The sequence below is a fragment of the Miscanthus floridulus genome, chromosome 4, assembly GCF_019320115.1.
Source record: "Miscanthus floridulus cultivar M001 chromosome 4, ASM1932011v1, whole genome shotgun sequence".
NCBI lineage: Eukaryota > Viridiplantae > Streptophyta > Magnoliopsida > Poales > Poaceae > Miscanthus > Miscanthus floridulus.
The window spans coordinates 42600362-42613557 of NC_089583.1; the positions used below are offsets into that span (position 1 = coordinate 42600362).

Here is a 13196-nt window from a genome sequence, read left to right on the forward strand (position 1 = left end):
CGATCTGTTTGGCCTTTGGATGGAGGCGTAAACTAAAGGATTCGGAGGCTTTAGTTGGCTTCTGTGGTGTGAGCCCTGAACGAAAGGAAAGGATCAATTTAATAGGAGTGTCCTGGTGTTTACGGTTGGCATGCCGTTGAGATATCTCTCTGGTTCTGGTACTAGGTTGTCTGTTGTTTTTTTGTTTTTTTTATATGGAAATCTGTTGTATATTTGTTATTAGCTAGACTACAATATATACGGAAATGCTTTGATCCGAGCGTCCGACTCCTTACTCGAGAATTGGACAAACGTGGGGCGCGGCGCCACGTCAATTTTAATTCTTGTTTACTCTAGTCCAACTGACTATTTATATCCGCTCAATTCATCACATGTCCATCTCCCAGTCTGCTCGTCCTGCCTGCTTCTTCTCCTACTCCGCTGCCCACCCCGCTGCTCCGCACATCCGCCTCGCTGCTCTTGTCACAGCTTCTGCTCTGCCACCCGTCCCGCCTAACGACGCCGGGCCCTGGTGCAGAAGCCCTCTGACCTTGCTTCCTGCTATGGCTGTGGCGGCTCGATGCAAACGACGGAGAAAGTCGCACCGGGATACGATGCATATTGCAAGTGTACATTTCAAATATATGTTTTAGAGGTATGTTGTAATTGTTTCATACAGATATTGCAAAAATAGATCGGGATATTGCATATGTTGTAATGGTTGTACAAATATGTTGCAAGTGTCTATCCCTAATGTTTCATCTGTTTTTTAGACGTATGTTGCAATTGTGATTATCTGAATATTGCATATGTTTCACACATATATTGCAAATGTTTTATATGGATGTTGCGTATATTTGGAATGGTTGTTAAGCTTTTTGCAAGTGTTTCATACGCATATTTCATGTGTTTCATCTGTCTAATTTGCATGTTGCAGTGTTGTATCTGGATGTTTCAAAAGTATATCGGGTGGTGCACATGAGATGCGCGTGAGAAGCAGGAGGTGGCGTGGGCGGTCCCCTGTGGGCACGCGGTGCAAGTGACGTTCAGGCGGCGCGGGCTCCCGCAGGCATGGGTAGGCGACGTCCTGGCAGCGTGGGCGCAGACATGGACTGCAGCTGCGGACGTCCAGGTGCGGGCGTCCATTTGGACGTTTGGGCGCTAATAATGTCGGAATATATATGCTGGAATATATATCTACAGATGCAATTGTAACAAGTAGAATGGACTGAGATCTTGTAGATATCAGCAGTTGTAATCCCAACTCGCAGATCGCAGTGACCTTTCATTCTGTTGTTGTTGTATATATTAGGGTTATTATGCATGATCTTCAAAACAAGGAAACAGAATGAAGGTCACAACGTAGAACTGCTAATCTATCCGGAGCAGGACACGATGCGTGCAACGATTATTTTCAATGTAAACTGTTGGGTCATAATAATCGCAATGAACCTTTGCACATGTTCCATTATATTGTTCGACATCCCTGTTGGAACCGGTGGTGACCATCGAGTTCTCGATCTTAGAGTTGGCTTGCTCGTTACCGTAAGTCTTCGCTCGACATAGGTCCCAGGTCCACCGGAGCTGACAATATATAAGGTCATGAGCCGCCTTACTCAACCCAAAAGACTAGCCTTATAGGTTGGACCGTTCCCCAGCTTATATGTTGTGCTCCCCCATCATAGATATCCGATGCAGGACTAAACCCAACAATTTCCCCCGTAGTCATACATCGGATCCAACTCTTCACATCACACACCGTGTGACCTCTGGAAGACATTGTCCAGACGGGGTGCCCCGCCAGTATGTGACATTCGAGATTTTTTATTGGGTTTAGCTTTTTATATTCGACCAGGGGCTCTAACACCAATTGATGGAACCGGTGGTGACCACCGAGTTCTCGATCTTGGAGCTAGCTTGCTTGTTACTGCGAGCCTTCGCTCCCCACAGGTCACAGGTCCACCGGAGCTAACAACATATAAGGCCATGTGTCTTACTCAACCCAAAAGACTAGCCTGATAAGTTGGACTGACCCCACATGGGACTAAACCCTCGTAGTCACACATCGGGGTGCCCCAGCCATGATGTGATGCTCGAAATTTTTATCGGGTTTAGCTTTTCTGACCCTTGGGCGGCTCCGATACCAATTGTTGGAACCGGTGGTGACCACCCAGTTCTCGATCTTGTATCTAGCTTGCTCGACACACGAGCCTTCGCTCCCATAGGTCCCAGGTCCGCAGAAGCTGACAACATATGAGGCTCATTGACTTTGCTTAACTCAAAAGACTAACCTGATAGGTTGGACTGTCCCTACCTTATATGTTGTGCTCCCCCACCATCGATATCCGATATGGGACTAAATCCCAACAATCCGTGCGGATCATAATAATTGTTTGGTTGTGAAATAAGAAGGACGGGATGGATCCATTCTAGTTTCCTGTGATGAGATGGTTTTATACTTTGGTTGAAGAGATGGGACATGTATTCCTACTCTATATTTGGTTAGAAGGACGAAAATGAAGAGGATACATCATTATTTGTGATCCATTAAACATTCTCTTCTTTTTTTCCACGTTCACCCAACCGCAGCAGCTTTGAACACAGCTGTCACGTCCTACCCTACACCAAGGCCATGCCCAAGCTTACATCGGGGGCGAGGCTGTCCGCATGCACCAAGGTCACCCACCCTCTTCCATGCCACCATCTCCTCCAGAACCAGGGCGAGCGTGGCCACTTCGAGGGGGCCAGCAGGAGAACGAAACAGAAACAACACTTGGCAAAATGATTGATTTTTTACGATCGATGGGTCTTGAAAGTCTGCTCTAAAAATCGTTTTTGACCGCATGTAAAATATATTTGTGTGGCAGTGAAAGACAAGCACATGGCAACAAAATAGAACGACATAGATAATGGATAATGAACTTGTACCTTAGTTTTTGAGGGACGTTAGAATATTATCTTGGGGGGTATTCTCTTCTAGGGATGTTCTGTCCATCTATCACGAAACCAAACATTGACCCAACAATAATCCTCATGGTTTGGGGATGTGTTTGCCATACATTGTTGATGGCTCTTGTAGATTGACCTTGATCTTCTTCTTCCCTAGTGAAGTAGCCAAAAAAGTGTGTTGACAGAAATCTGATCCCTCAGAAATCGTGCCATACATTGCTAGGATGCCCGTATCTCACGAGGATCACTCAAATCACTACACTCGAGGATCGAATCACAGCGAGGCAGGGAAAAACCTGCTTAGCCTGTTTTGGACCTCAAAATAGCTCCCAAGAAGGTGCCTTGTCGAGGAGGCGCAAGTGCAACTAGGGTTTCTCTACGGCCGGTGAGCTAAGGCCACCAAAAATACCCATGAACATCATCGAGATGCTTGTAGAACAGCATGAGGGGCATGGAAGAGTTACATTCTAGAAAAGGTAACATAGTAGATTAGTTTTGTTTTTTTATTGATTGGATACCTCAATGGGTCGTGATCCTATATATATGTTTTCCAAAATCATATTTTCTTGATTCAAACTCCAAACTAGACATTCCATAGATGTTTTCGATCGTCTCGACGAGAGGAATCCAATGTGAAGTCCAATTTGCATTTTAAGAAAGTGCAAAACCAACTTAACATGTTTTTAAAACCTTGGATTGAAACCAGTAATCCATCATATATCACTAACGAGTATGAGGGCAGTGATAGACATACCACTGCCAGTTACCCCCTGTTGGTTCCGAGTCTAGCTGTGATGCTAGGTAAGGACCCCAACAGTGATCCATAGATCTAGAGTAGTGTTATAAGGCCATGCACAACGCGAGGACGTGGAAGGCGCTTGGAGGCAGTTTTCTCCAATTCTTTGCTACGCTGGAACTTGTTTCATTGCTTTTGTTTGGCACCGCCCCTCAAAGAGGCGTCAGACGCTTGGGCAAAAACGAACGGAGAGGCCGGCTGTTTGAGTTGTGCTTAGCACAAAATGTAAGCACTTTAGCAATAGGATTTGTGGGCGCTTAATGAACTTCTAGTTTTCTCTCCCTGAAGCGTTTGTCGTATTGTAGAAGCCCTAACACTACTAGCCATTGTCCACATTTAGGGCATGTTTATTGCAGCTTCGACCACTCTAGCTCTTACTCCGCCAGAAAAACACCATAGCAACACTATATTTTCTATTGAAGAAAACCTAATTTCTTGCTCCTACTCAAAATCAGCTGGCAAACCAGAGGGAGTTGCCGTTTTATAGCTTGCTGCAGCAAGGGAGCCAGAGCCGGTCGTTTACCAAACATATGCCCTTATTTGAGTTTTTTTTAACTGATGAAAATATTCACTCGTACAGTCGTACACTCATCATTACAGGTCGATGATCTGCACACTAACAGTACTAAAACTAAACTTTAATTGACGAATCGTTGACTAACAGGTTTCCTACGGCTCAAAGAAGTAGCCACGTATTAATAAGACACACGTGACTTCAAACCTCTGGAAAATTGGTTCTGGAGTGCCAGCAAAATAACTTTTCTACTCTTTTAGTTGCTATCTATATGAAATTTGTTATCGATGCATGCAACTTCTGAACCACTACCTCAGAATAGGCTATCACTGCCAAAAAACTAACCGGCAATGGCACCAATTCTAGAAACCGGTGTTAAGATGGTAGATATCCACCGTGTAGTCTTGGTTCAGTGTATCCTATTGTCAGGTGTTTGTTCCTAGATTGTAGCATCATACATGTATTCTGTTGTAACAAACTGATCTGTACAAGGCCACTGCCGGGGGGGGGGGGGGGGGGGGGGCTATTCCCGTGCTATTTAACACGTACCCGAGGGCCAAGGATAGGTCACTCGTTAACCCTAAACTTTACATGGTATACAGAGCCACTTTCCCTACGGAGTTTTGCCATGGCCTCCTCCTCCTCCGTGCAGCATACCGTGCTTGCTTCCCTAGGTTTTATGCCGGTCAGTGAAAAGCTGACCCGTGGGAACTTTCTAGGGTGGCACGCTCAAGTCCTCTCCTCAATCAGAGGAGCGGAGGTCTACGAGTTCCTCAGTCCCACGGCGGAGCCCCCCGCCAAGTTCCTGCCCAAGAAGGAAGGAGGGGAGAAGGAGGCGGCGCCGATCCTCAACAAGGAGTACACCACGTGGGTCGCAAAGGACCAACAGGTCCTGAGCTATCTGCTGGTCTCCGTTTCAAAGGAGATTCTGCAACAGATCTCCACCGCGACTACGGCCACCGAGGCATGGGCCAGCATCGAGGGGTTCTTTGCCTCTCAATCTCGCGCGAAGTTGATCAGTACCAGGATGGCCTTGGCGATGGCATCCAAGGGTACTTCTTCCATTGCCGACTACTGCTCCAAGATGAAGTCGCTCGCTGACGAGATGGCTTCTGCTGGGCGCCGTCTTCAAGATGATGAGATGGTGTCCTACATCCTCACAGGCCTCGGCGATGACTACGATTCTGTGGTCACTTCTATCGCAAACAGGGTTGAACCCATCTCCCTGGGCGAGCTCTACACCCAGTTGATCAGCCACGAGCAAAGGCTGGAGATGCATAGTGGAGGATCTCAATCCTCTGCTAATCTGGCATCCCGAGGAGGGCGCGGCTCCAACAACAACTTCAACCGTGGCCGCGGTGGTTTCAGCCGTGGCGGCGGAGGTGGTGGACGCAACCCGAAGAACACGCGGAACAACAACAACACCGTGCGCCATCCTTTCCAGGCAGGACTCATCTGCCAGGTGTGTGGAAAGGAGGGACACCTGGCCTACCGCTGCTTCAAAAGGTTCGATGCTTCAGTTACAGGTCCACCGCAGAAGTCTGCTTCAGCCGCCATGTCGTCTTCCTATGGAGTAGACACCAATTGGTATATGGACTCGGGAGCCACCGACCACATCACCGGTGAGCTTGATAAGCTGTCGGTGCATGACAGGTATCATGGAGGAGACCACATCCACGCCGCCAATGGGTAGGTATGGAGATTTCACATGTTGGTCATAGTGTTGTGCAATCCCCATCTCATAATATTCATCTACATAATGTTCTTCATGTTTCTGCTGCTAGTAAAAACCTAGTATCTATTAATCGTCTTACACGAGACAACAATGCCTTTGTTGAGTTTCATCCTGATCAATTTTTTATAAAGGAGGCGGTGACGAAGAGAACGCTCCTCAGAGGCAAGGCTGAAGGAGGCCTCTACCCTATCAAGTCCATCCCGCATAGGTCGTCACCAAATAAACAAGCTCTTGGAGCCGCCAAGCCTTCTGCGTCCATCTGGCACAGTAGGCTAGGCCATGCATCTACTACCGTCGTTAATAAAATTCTTAGTCGCCATAAGTTATCTTGTGTTCAGGATGTGAACTTTAAACATGTGTGTGATTCGTGTCAAAGGGGCAAGAGCCATCAGTTGCCCTATCCAAAGTCAACTAGCGTGTCGACTAGTCCTTTGGAACTTATTTTTTCTGATGTTTGGGGACCTACGCCAACTTCTGTTGGCCGTTTCAATTATTATGTGAGTTTTATCGATGATTACTCTAAATTCACTTGGATCTATTTACTTCGTCACAAATCCGAAGTTTTTCAATGCTTCCGTGATTTCCAGAACCTAGTTGAGCGTCAATTTGACAAGAAAATCCGTGCTATGCAGACTGATTGGGGAGGGGAATACAAATCCCTCAACTCCTTTTTTAAGCGAGTAGGCATTCATCATCTTGTATCCTGCCCGCATGCCCACCAACAGAATGGAGCCGCCGAGCGCAAACATAGACATATTGTAGAAATGGGGATTACTTTGCTTGCTCATTCATCCACGCCACTGAAATTTTGGGACGAAGCATTCCTCACTGCCGTATTCTTGATAAATTGCCTACCTTCCAAAGTCATTAGTGATGACACACCTTTCCGCCGGCTCCATGGTCATGAACCAAATTACCAATTTCTCCGCACGTTTGGTTGTGCGGTGTGGCCAAATCTCCGCGCCTACAATAGCCGCAAACTCCAATTCCGCTCTAAACGCTGTGTCTTTCTTGGCTATAGCAATTCTCACAAAGGGTTCAAATGTCTTGATCCAAGTGAAGGCAGGATCTATGTCTCCCGTGATGTTGTCTTCGATGAAGGAATTTTTCCTTTCTCTTCTCTCCATCCAAATGCTGGTGCAAGACTCCGCGCTGAGCTTCAAGTCTTGCCCGACATCCTCCTCAATCCATCCATGTCATTCCCGGATGCACAAATATGTGATCAGCATTTGATTTCTCCTAACCAGACTAATGCTTCCTTGAGTGGCTGTGATTCTATGCAGGGTGCAGAAAAAAATTTGGATGAAAATCGTGAAAGATTGGCTAAAAATTCAGTTCCAATGGCTCCATATCACATGTGTCGTGGTGGAGGAGGTAGCGCGGGTTCCCAAGATGCTTCTCCTGGCATCGGTAGGGGATCGGGCTCAGCATCGCCGTCGGGATCGCAGCCGCAACAGCAGAACGGATCGGGGGATTTGTCTGCGGGATCATCTGCGGATTCCACAGGGCCGCACATCTCTCCATCGTCCCCTGTGTCCGTGCACCCAGATCTGGTCGAGGGGGGACACCAACAATCTCCTGACGGTGATGCTGTGCTGTCGAGCGGATCCAGTGTGGCATCCAGCGGATCCGATGCATCCACTGCCCCTACATCCTCAGCTATGGTAGATTCATCTTCACCTCAGAGACCCACAACATGACTACAGCACGGTATCACCAAGCCCAAGATACATACTGATGGAACAGTAAGGTGGGGAATGACTGCTTCTACTGTACCAGAAGAGCCTCGCAATGTTGATGAAGCCTTCAGTGATCAGAAGTGGATCTCGGCAATGGATGTTGAGCACCAAGCATTACTCAAGAACAAGACGTGGCATCTAGTGCCACCACCAAAGGGCAAGAACATCACCGGTTGCAAATGGGTGTACAAGGTGAAACGCAAGGCTGATGGATCCATTGATAGGTACAAGGCACGGTTAGTCGCAAAAGGATACAAGCAACGTTATGGGATAGACTACGAAGATACTTTTAGTCCTGTGGTTAAGGCAGCTACCATCCGCTTAGTTCTATCCATTGCAATGACTAAGGGATGGTCGTTACGACAGCTGGATGTACAGAATGCCTTTCTTCACGGAATCTTGGATGAAGAGGTGTATATGCATCAACCACCAGGGTATGAAGACAAGTCTCATCCTCACTATGTGTGCAAGCTAGGCAAAGCTCTCTATGGTTTGAAGCAGGCCCCACGAGCTTGGTATGCTCGGCTTTGTGCAAAATTGCAGTCCTTGGGGTTCATCCCATCTAAAGCGGACACGTCATTATTTTTCTACAACAAGGGGTCATGTTGTGTGTTCGTATTAGTGTATGTTGATGACATCATAGTGGCAAGTTCATCTCCCGAAGCCACAAATGCACTACTCAACAATCTACAGAGTGACTTCGCTTTGAAAGATTTGGGAGACTTGCATTACTTTATGGGAATAGAAGTAAAAAAGGTGAAGGAAGGGTTAGTACTCACGCAACAAAGGTATGCAGCAGATATCCTTGCACGATCTGGAATGGACAAGTGCAAAGTCATCGATACACCCATGTCAAGTACAGAAAGGCTGAGAGCTGTAGAAGGAACGACACTAGGGCCAGATGACTCAACCAAGTATAGGAGTTTGGTTGGAGCGTTGCAGTATTTGACACTTATCCGACCTGACATTTGTTTTGCAGTAAACAAAGTGTGTCAGTATCTACATGCGCCTACAACAGTTCACTGGAGTGCGGTGAAACGTATTCTCAGGTATGTGCGAGGAACTATGAATCTTGGGTTACGAATTGGAAACTCCAAGAACATGATTGTTAGTGGTTTCTCCGATGCCGATTGGGCTGGCTGTGTTGACGACAGGAGATCAACTGGTGGGTTTGCAATATTTCTGGGTGACAATCTTATTTCTTGGAGTGCTAGGAAACAAGCGACTGTGTCACATTCTAGCACAGAAGCTGAATACAAGTCCCTAGCAAACGCCACTGCAGAATTGATCTGGGTTCAGAAGCTACTCTCGGAGCTTAGAGTTCCCCACTCTCCGGTAGGCCGTTTGTGGTGTGACAATCTTGGTGCAACATATCTATCTGTGAATCCCGTGTTCCATGCAAGAACAAAGTATATTGAGATTGACTTCCATTTTGTCAGAGAAAGAGTTGCACAAAGATTGTTGGAGATTAGATTCATCAGTACAAATGATCAAGTGGCAGATGGTTTTACCAAGGCTCTTCCTCGAGTCAAGCTACGTGAATTTAGAAACAATCTCAACCTTGTATGTGGCTGAGATTGAGGGGGGATGTTAAGATGGTAGATATCCACCATGTAGTCTAGGTTCAGTGTATCCTATTGTCAGGTGTTTGTTCCTAGATTGTAGCATCATACATGTATTCTGTTGTAACAAACTGATCTGTACAAAGCCACCGCCGGGGGGCTGTTCCCCCTGCTATTTAACACATACCCGAGGGCCAAGGATAGGTCACTCGTTAACCCTAAACTTTACAACCGGTAGTAATAGATGATAAAAAAAGATTAAAAAATTAGGTGATATATAAATAAAAGATAGAAAACATGTGTTTTCAAGATTCTATTCTAGAAACCGGCATTGATACATGATAAAAAGATTAAAAAATTCAGTGATATGTAAATAAAAGATAGAAAACATGTGTTTTTAAGATTCGAACTACGTTCCGGCAGACGCACATACCAACTGAGCTACATGATACATATAACCATAAAGCTGACGCTGTTTTTTAACTACACATTTTTTAAATCTTATATTGTATATCTAGCACTCAAAATAATCTCAAATGAAAAGATTGTTAACTACAAAATTATAGATCTCATCGATACTATAACTTCGATATTGACTTTGTCTCCATTCGACATTGTTAATCATGTCAAATTTGTCTGAGAAATTATATTAAATATTTAGACTTGTAAACCATCTCAAATTAAAAAAGTTGCCAACTACAAAATTTTGGATCTCTTCAAAATCTAAAGTTTTGACATAACATTTATCTTAATCTGACCTCATATGAAAAATTATAATTTTTTTTATGTAAAACAATTTTCACAAACCACGAACCGGCAATGATAGGCTACCAATAATGCTCTATCATTGTCGGTTCCAAAATAGGTGGCAGTGAGATGGGCCAATAATGAATGTCAGTTTTGTAGTAGTGTACACTAGATTAAATATGACCTATTGAAATCATATTATGGCTTTGCTGTTATACGGAAAGAAACAAAGGGGAGTATATATTTTTAACAGAGGTACTATTATATTTTTTTTGCTATTATACACATTGCATAGAAATTGGACGTAATAAATGGCGGATGTACTAGTACTATCTTTATTTCTATTAATTCGAGAAAGAAAATTAAAGTGTTACCGCTCAAGTACAGAGAAAATCATGTCTGCAGATATTATTCGGATTCATGAGAAATCAGACGTTAATAACAATCTCTCAAGTAACCCTTTATAGGAAGTATTAGGATTTAAATGTCGTACTTTGAGCATTAGTTTATATCTTATAATACATCAATTTAACAAAATAGATGTTCCATTGGTGCATGCAACTTTTGTGCACTAGATTAAATGACATGTTGATATCATATAAGTGTTTATTATATTATAAAAAAAAGAAACAAATGTATGTAGAAATTGGGTCTAAAATAAGGCAGCAGTACTATCATAGTTATTTTGTTATATAAGAAAAACCAAATCAAATCGAGACTCGAGTAGAGACAAACTGTAGATATCATCAAAGTATGCATTGAGCAAGAACGGTTTATTTCTGTTGATACATGGCACTTGACTTAGTCTCAAACTAGATATGACATCTTAACCAAAACGCTGTAACTAAACTCTACTGACGATACATGATGACGACGACGACGACTGCTGACTATGACGCCAATGAACTCATTTATGCATCTGACACTTTGATGGTTGTAAATGCATCAAATCCACAGCTCTAACTTATTATTTCTCCTGACCAAAGAGTCGATCAACCTGTTGCTGCTACTTATGGCAGCTCTATATCATCGACCTGCCAAAAATCCAAGAATAGAAAAGGATGTTAATTAGATAACAACAACTGGCTTGCTGATAAACTAATAGTAACTGAAAAAAAAATGAAATGGAAAAAAGGCAATACCCTAAGCCTTCTTCCCTGGCGCTGGTGTTGGAGGTTTGGGAAGCTCCATCGGTGGTATTTGTTTCCCTGTTCAGTGTAATGGTATCATTGCACATTAATTAGTTGCATTATTATAAGGATTATTAGTCTCTTGGAAATAAACTGTATATATGACTTACTCAAACTGTCGTCGTTGCAGATGCCCGTAGATGTCTCTGGGTCTATTCCCAAACACACTTGCACGAGGGACAGAGCGCGCGCGTGGTCCACCGGCGCCGTCAGAAGCTGGTTCACGTCGCCGTTAATGATGTGGCAGAGGCAAAGAGGAGCATAGATGCTCGGATCGCCGCCGCTGATGAATCGACTGACTCCGGCGCAGCACTGCGTGCTCGGATCCTTGCTGCTGTTGGTGGTGAGGAAACCGGAGCACGGAGGCATCAGCATCACCAGCGATGCCTTGCACTCCTTTGGCTGCGGCGGCGGCGCAGGCGGCGTCACGTTGTAGCAGGGGATGAACGGAATCTTTGGAAACGCGGGAGGGCATGGTATAATTCGCGGCAGTGGCAGGTCAGGGATCTCGTACGTGGCCGTCGGGTGCAAGACGACTTCGCCGTTGGCCGATGGCGCAGGAGCCGCCGCGGCGGCCTTGGCTGCTCCTCCGTCTCTGGCGGCCGCAGATTGGTGCAGCAGGCTGGGCAAGACCACGGCGAAGGCCACGAGCAACGCGATCAGCGTGTACTTGCTGGACGGCGCCATAGATCTCTCTTTGGTCTTTGGATGGATGGATGGATGGGCGCGTAAACTAACAGAGGCTTGGTTAGCTTCTGTGGTATGAGATGAACCTTGAACGAAAGGAAAGGGTCAATTTATAGGAGTGGCCTGGGGTTTAGGGTTGGCATGCCGTTGAGATATCTCTCTGATTCTTCTCGTACTAGATTGTTTGTTGTATATTTGTTAGCTAGAGTATATCTAGATATGCAACTGTAACAAGTAGAATGGGCCGATCTTGTAGATATCAGCAGTTGTAAACTTGTAATCCCAACTCACCGTCAACTTTCGTTCTGTTGTTGCTGTATATTACGGTTATTTTGCGCTACGATCTACAACAGAAGGAATCAGGGTAACAGAAACAAGATCACAACGCAGAGCTCTGCTAATATATCCATAGCAGGACGCGATGCCTGAGACGAATGAAATTCAATGCAAGCTGTAGGATCATAATCATCACAAATGGACCTTGCACATGTTCTATTCTTCAACATCCCGGCGGCCGCCGTGTCATATGGGATACCCAGCCGACGCCAGGAGGAGGAGGACACTGAGGCAAGCTAGGTAGCAGAAGGCGAGGAAGGAGATGCAACACTCGATCTACTTTTGAAACATCAAAACGCAACACTTGCAACATATGTCTCAAAACAATGAAACACTTGAAACATACGTTTGAAACACTTGTAAAAACACATGCACAACACTTGAAACCATTGTAAACACACACAACTTCCTAATAAAACACTTGCAACATATGTATGAAACATATGCAACATCCAGATAAACACACATGCAACATACGTCTGAAAAACAAATGAAACATTGAGAACAAAAGTTTATAACATAGTGTACAACCAATGCAACATATTCAATATATCGATCTACTTTTGCAACGTTCATATGAAACACTTACAACATACCCATGAAACATCTGGCACACTTAAATATGCGTTTTGCAACATAGGGGAGACCAGGGCGAGTCGATTCCAACCGTCGGGGTAGAGCCGGCGGTGAGCACCACCAGCACCAGTGGCGGCACATGAGCACCACCAACGGCAGGTGCGCGAGCAACACCAAAACTAGCGCCACTAGCACCAAGCTTCAGCTCAGCTGGGCGAGCGGGGCGCGCAACGGGCGAAGTGAGCAGCACAGCACCAGCACCAGCAGCGCCGTGCGAGCACCACCACTAGCAGCGCCCTTGGCTCAGTCAGGTGGGCGGCACGCGTGATGGGAGGGAGCAACACGCGATGGGTGAGAGCGAGCAGCGACCGAGCGACTGGCACGGG

At 45.4% G+C, this 13196-nt stretch overlaps 1 protein-coding gene and 1 non-coding gene across 2 annotated transcripts; one reads left to right on the plus strand and one right to left on the minus strand.

Annotated features, from left to right (window-relative positions):
* The first annotated feature begins 5361 nt into the window (after positions 1–5361).
* On the plus strand, positions 5362–5500 carry LOC136553100 (small nucleolar RNA Z247). Its single transcript, XR_010783009.1, has one exon. It is a non-coding gene; the product is annotated as a small nucleolar RNA Z247 (small nucleolar RNA).
* Positions 5501–10784: 5284 nt separating this feature from the next.
* LOC136551418 (uncharacterized) lies at positions 10785–11974 on the minus strand. Its single transcript, XM_066542971.1, has 3 exons — positions 11322–11974; positions 11164–11229; positions 10785–11055 (listed from the first exon to the last, which is right to left on the minus strand). The coding sequence occupies exons 1-2, from the start codon at positions 11896–11898 to the stop codon at positions 11165–11167; spliced, it is 642 nt and encodes a 213-aa protein (XP_066399068.1). The 5' UTR covers positions 11899–11974; the 3' UTR covers positions 10785–11055; position 11164.
* Positions 11975–13196: the final 1222 nt, after the last annotated feature.

Excerpts from the sequence above, each read along its gene's own strand:
- LOC136551418 (XM_066542971.1), bottom strand. The coding sequence starts at position 11,898 with ATGGCGCCGTCCAGCAAGTACACGCTGATCGCGTTGCTCGTGGCCTTC. Across the intron at positions 11,230-11,321 it reads CTGCAACGACGACAGTTTGA|GGAAACAAATACCACCGATG; the intron begins GTAAGTCATATA and ends TACACTGAACAG.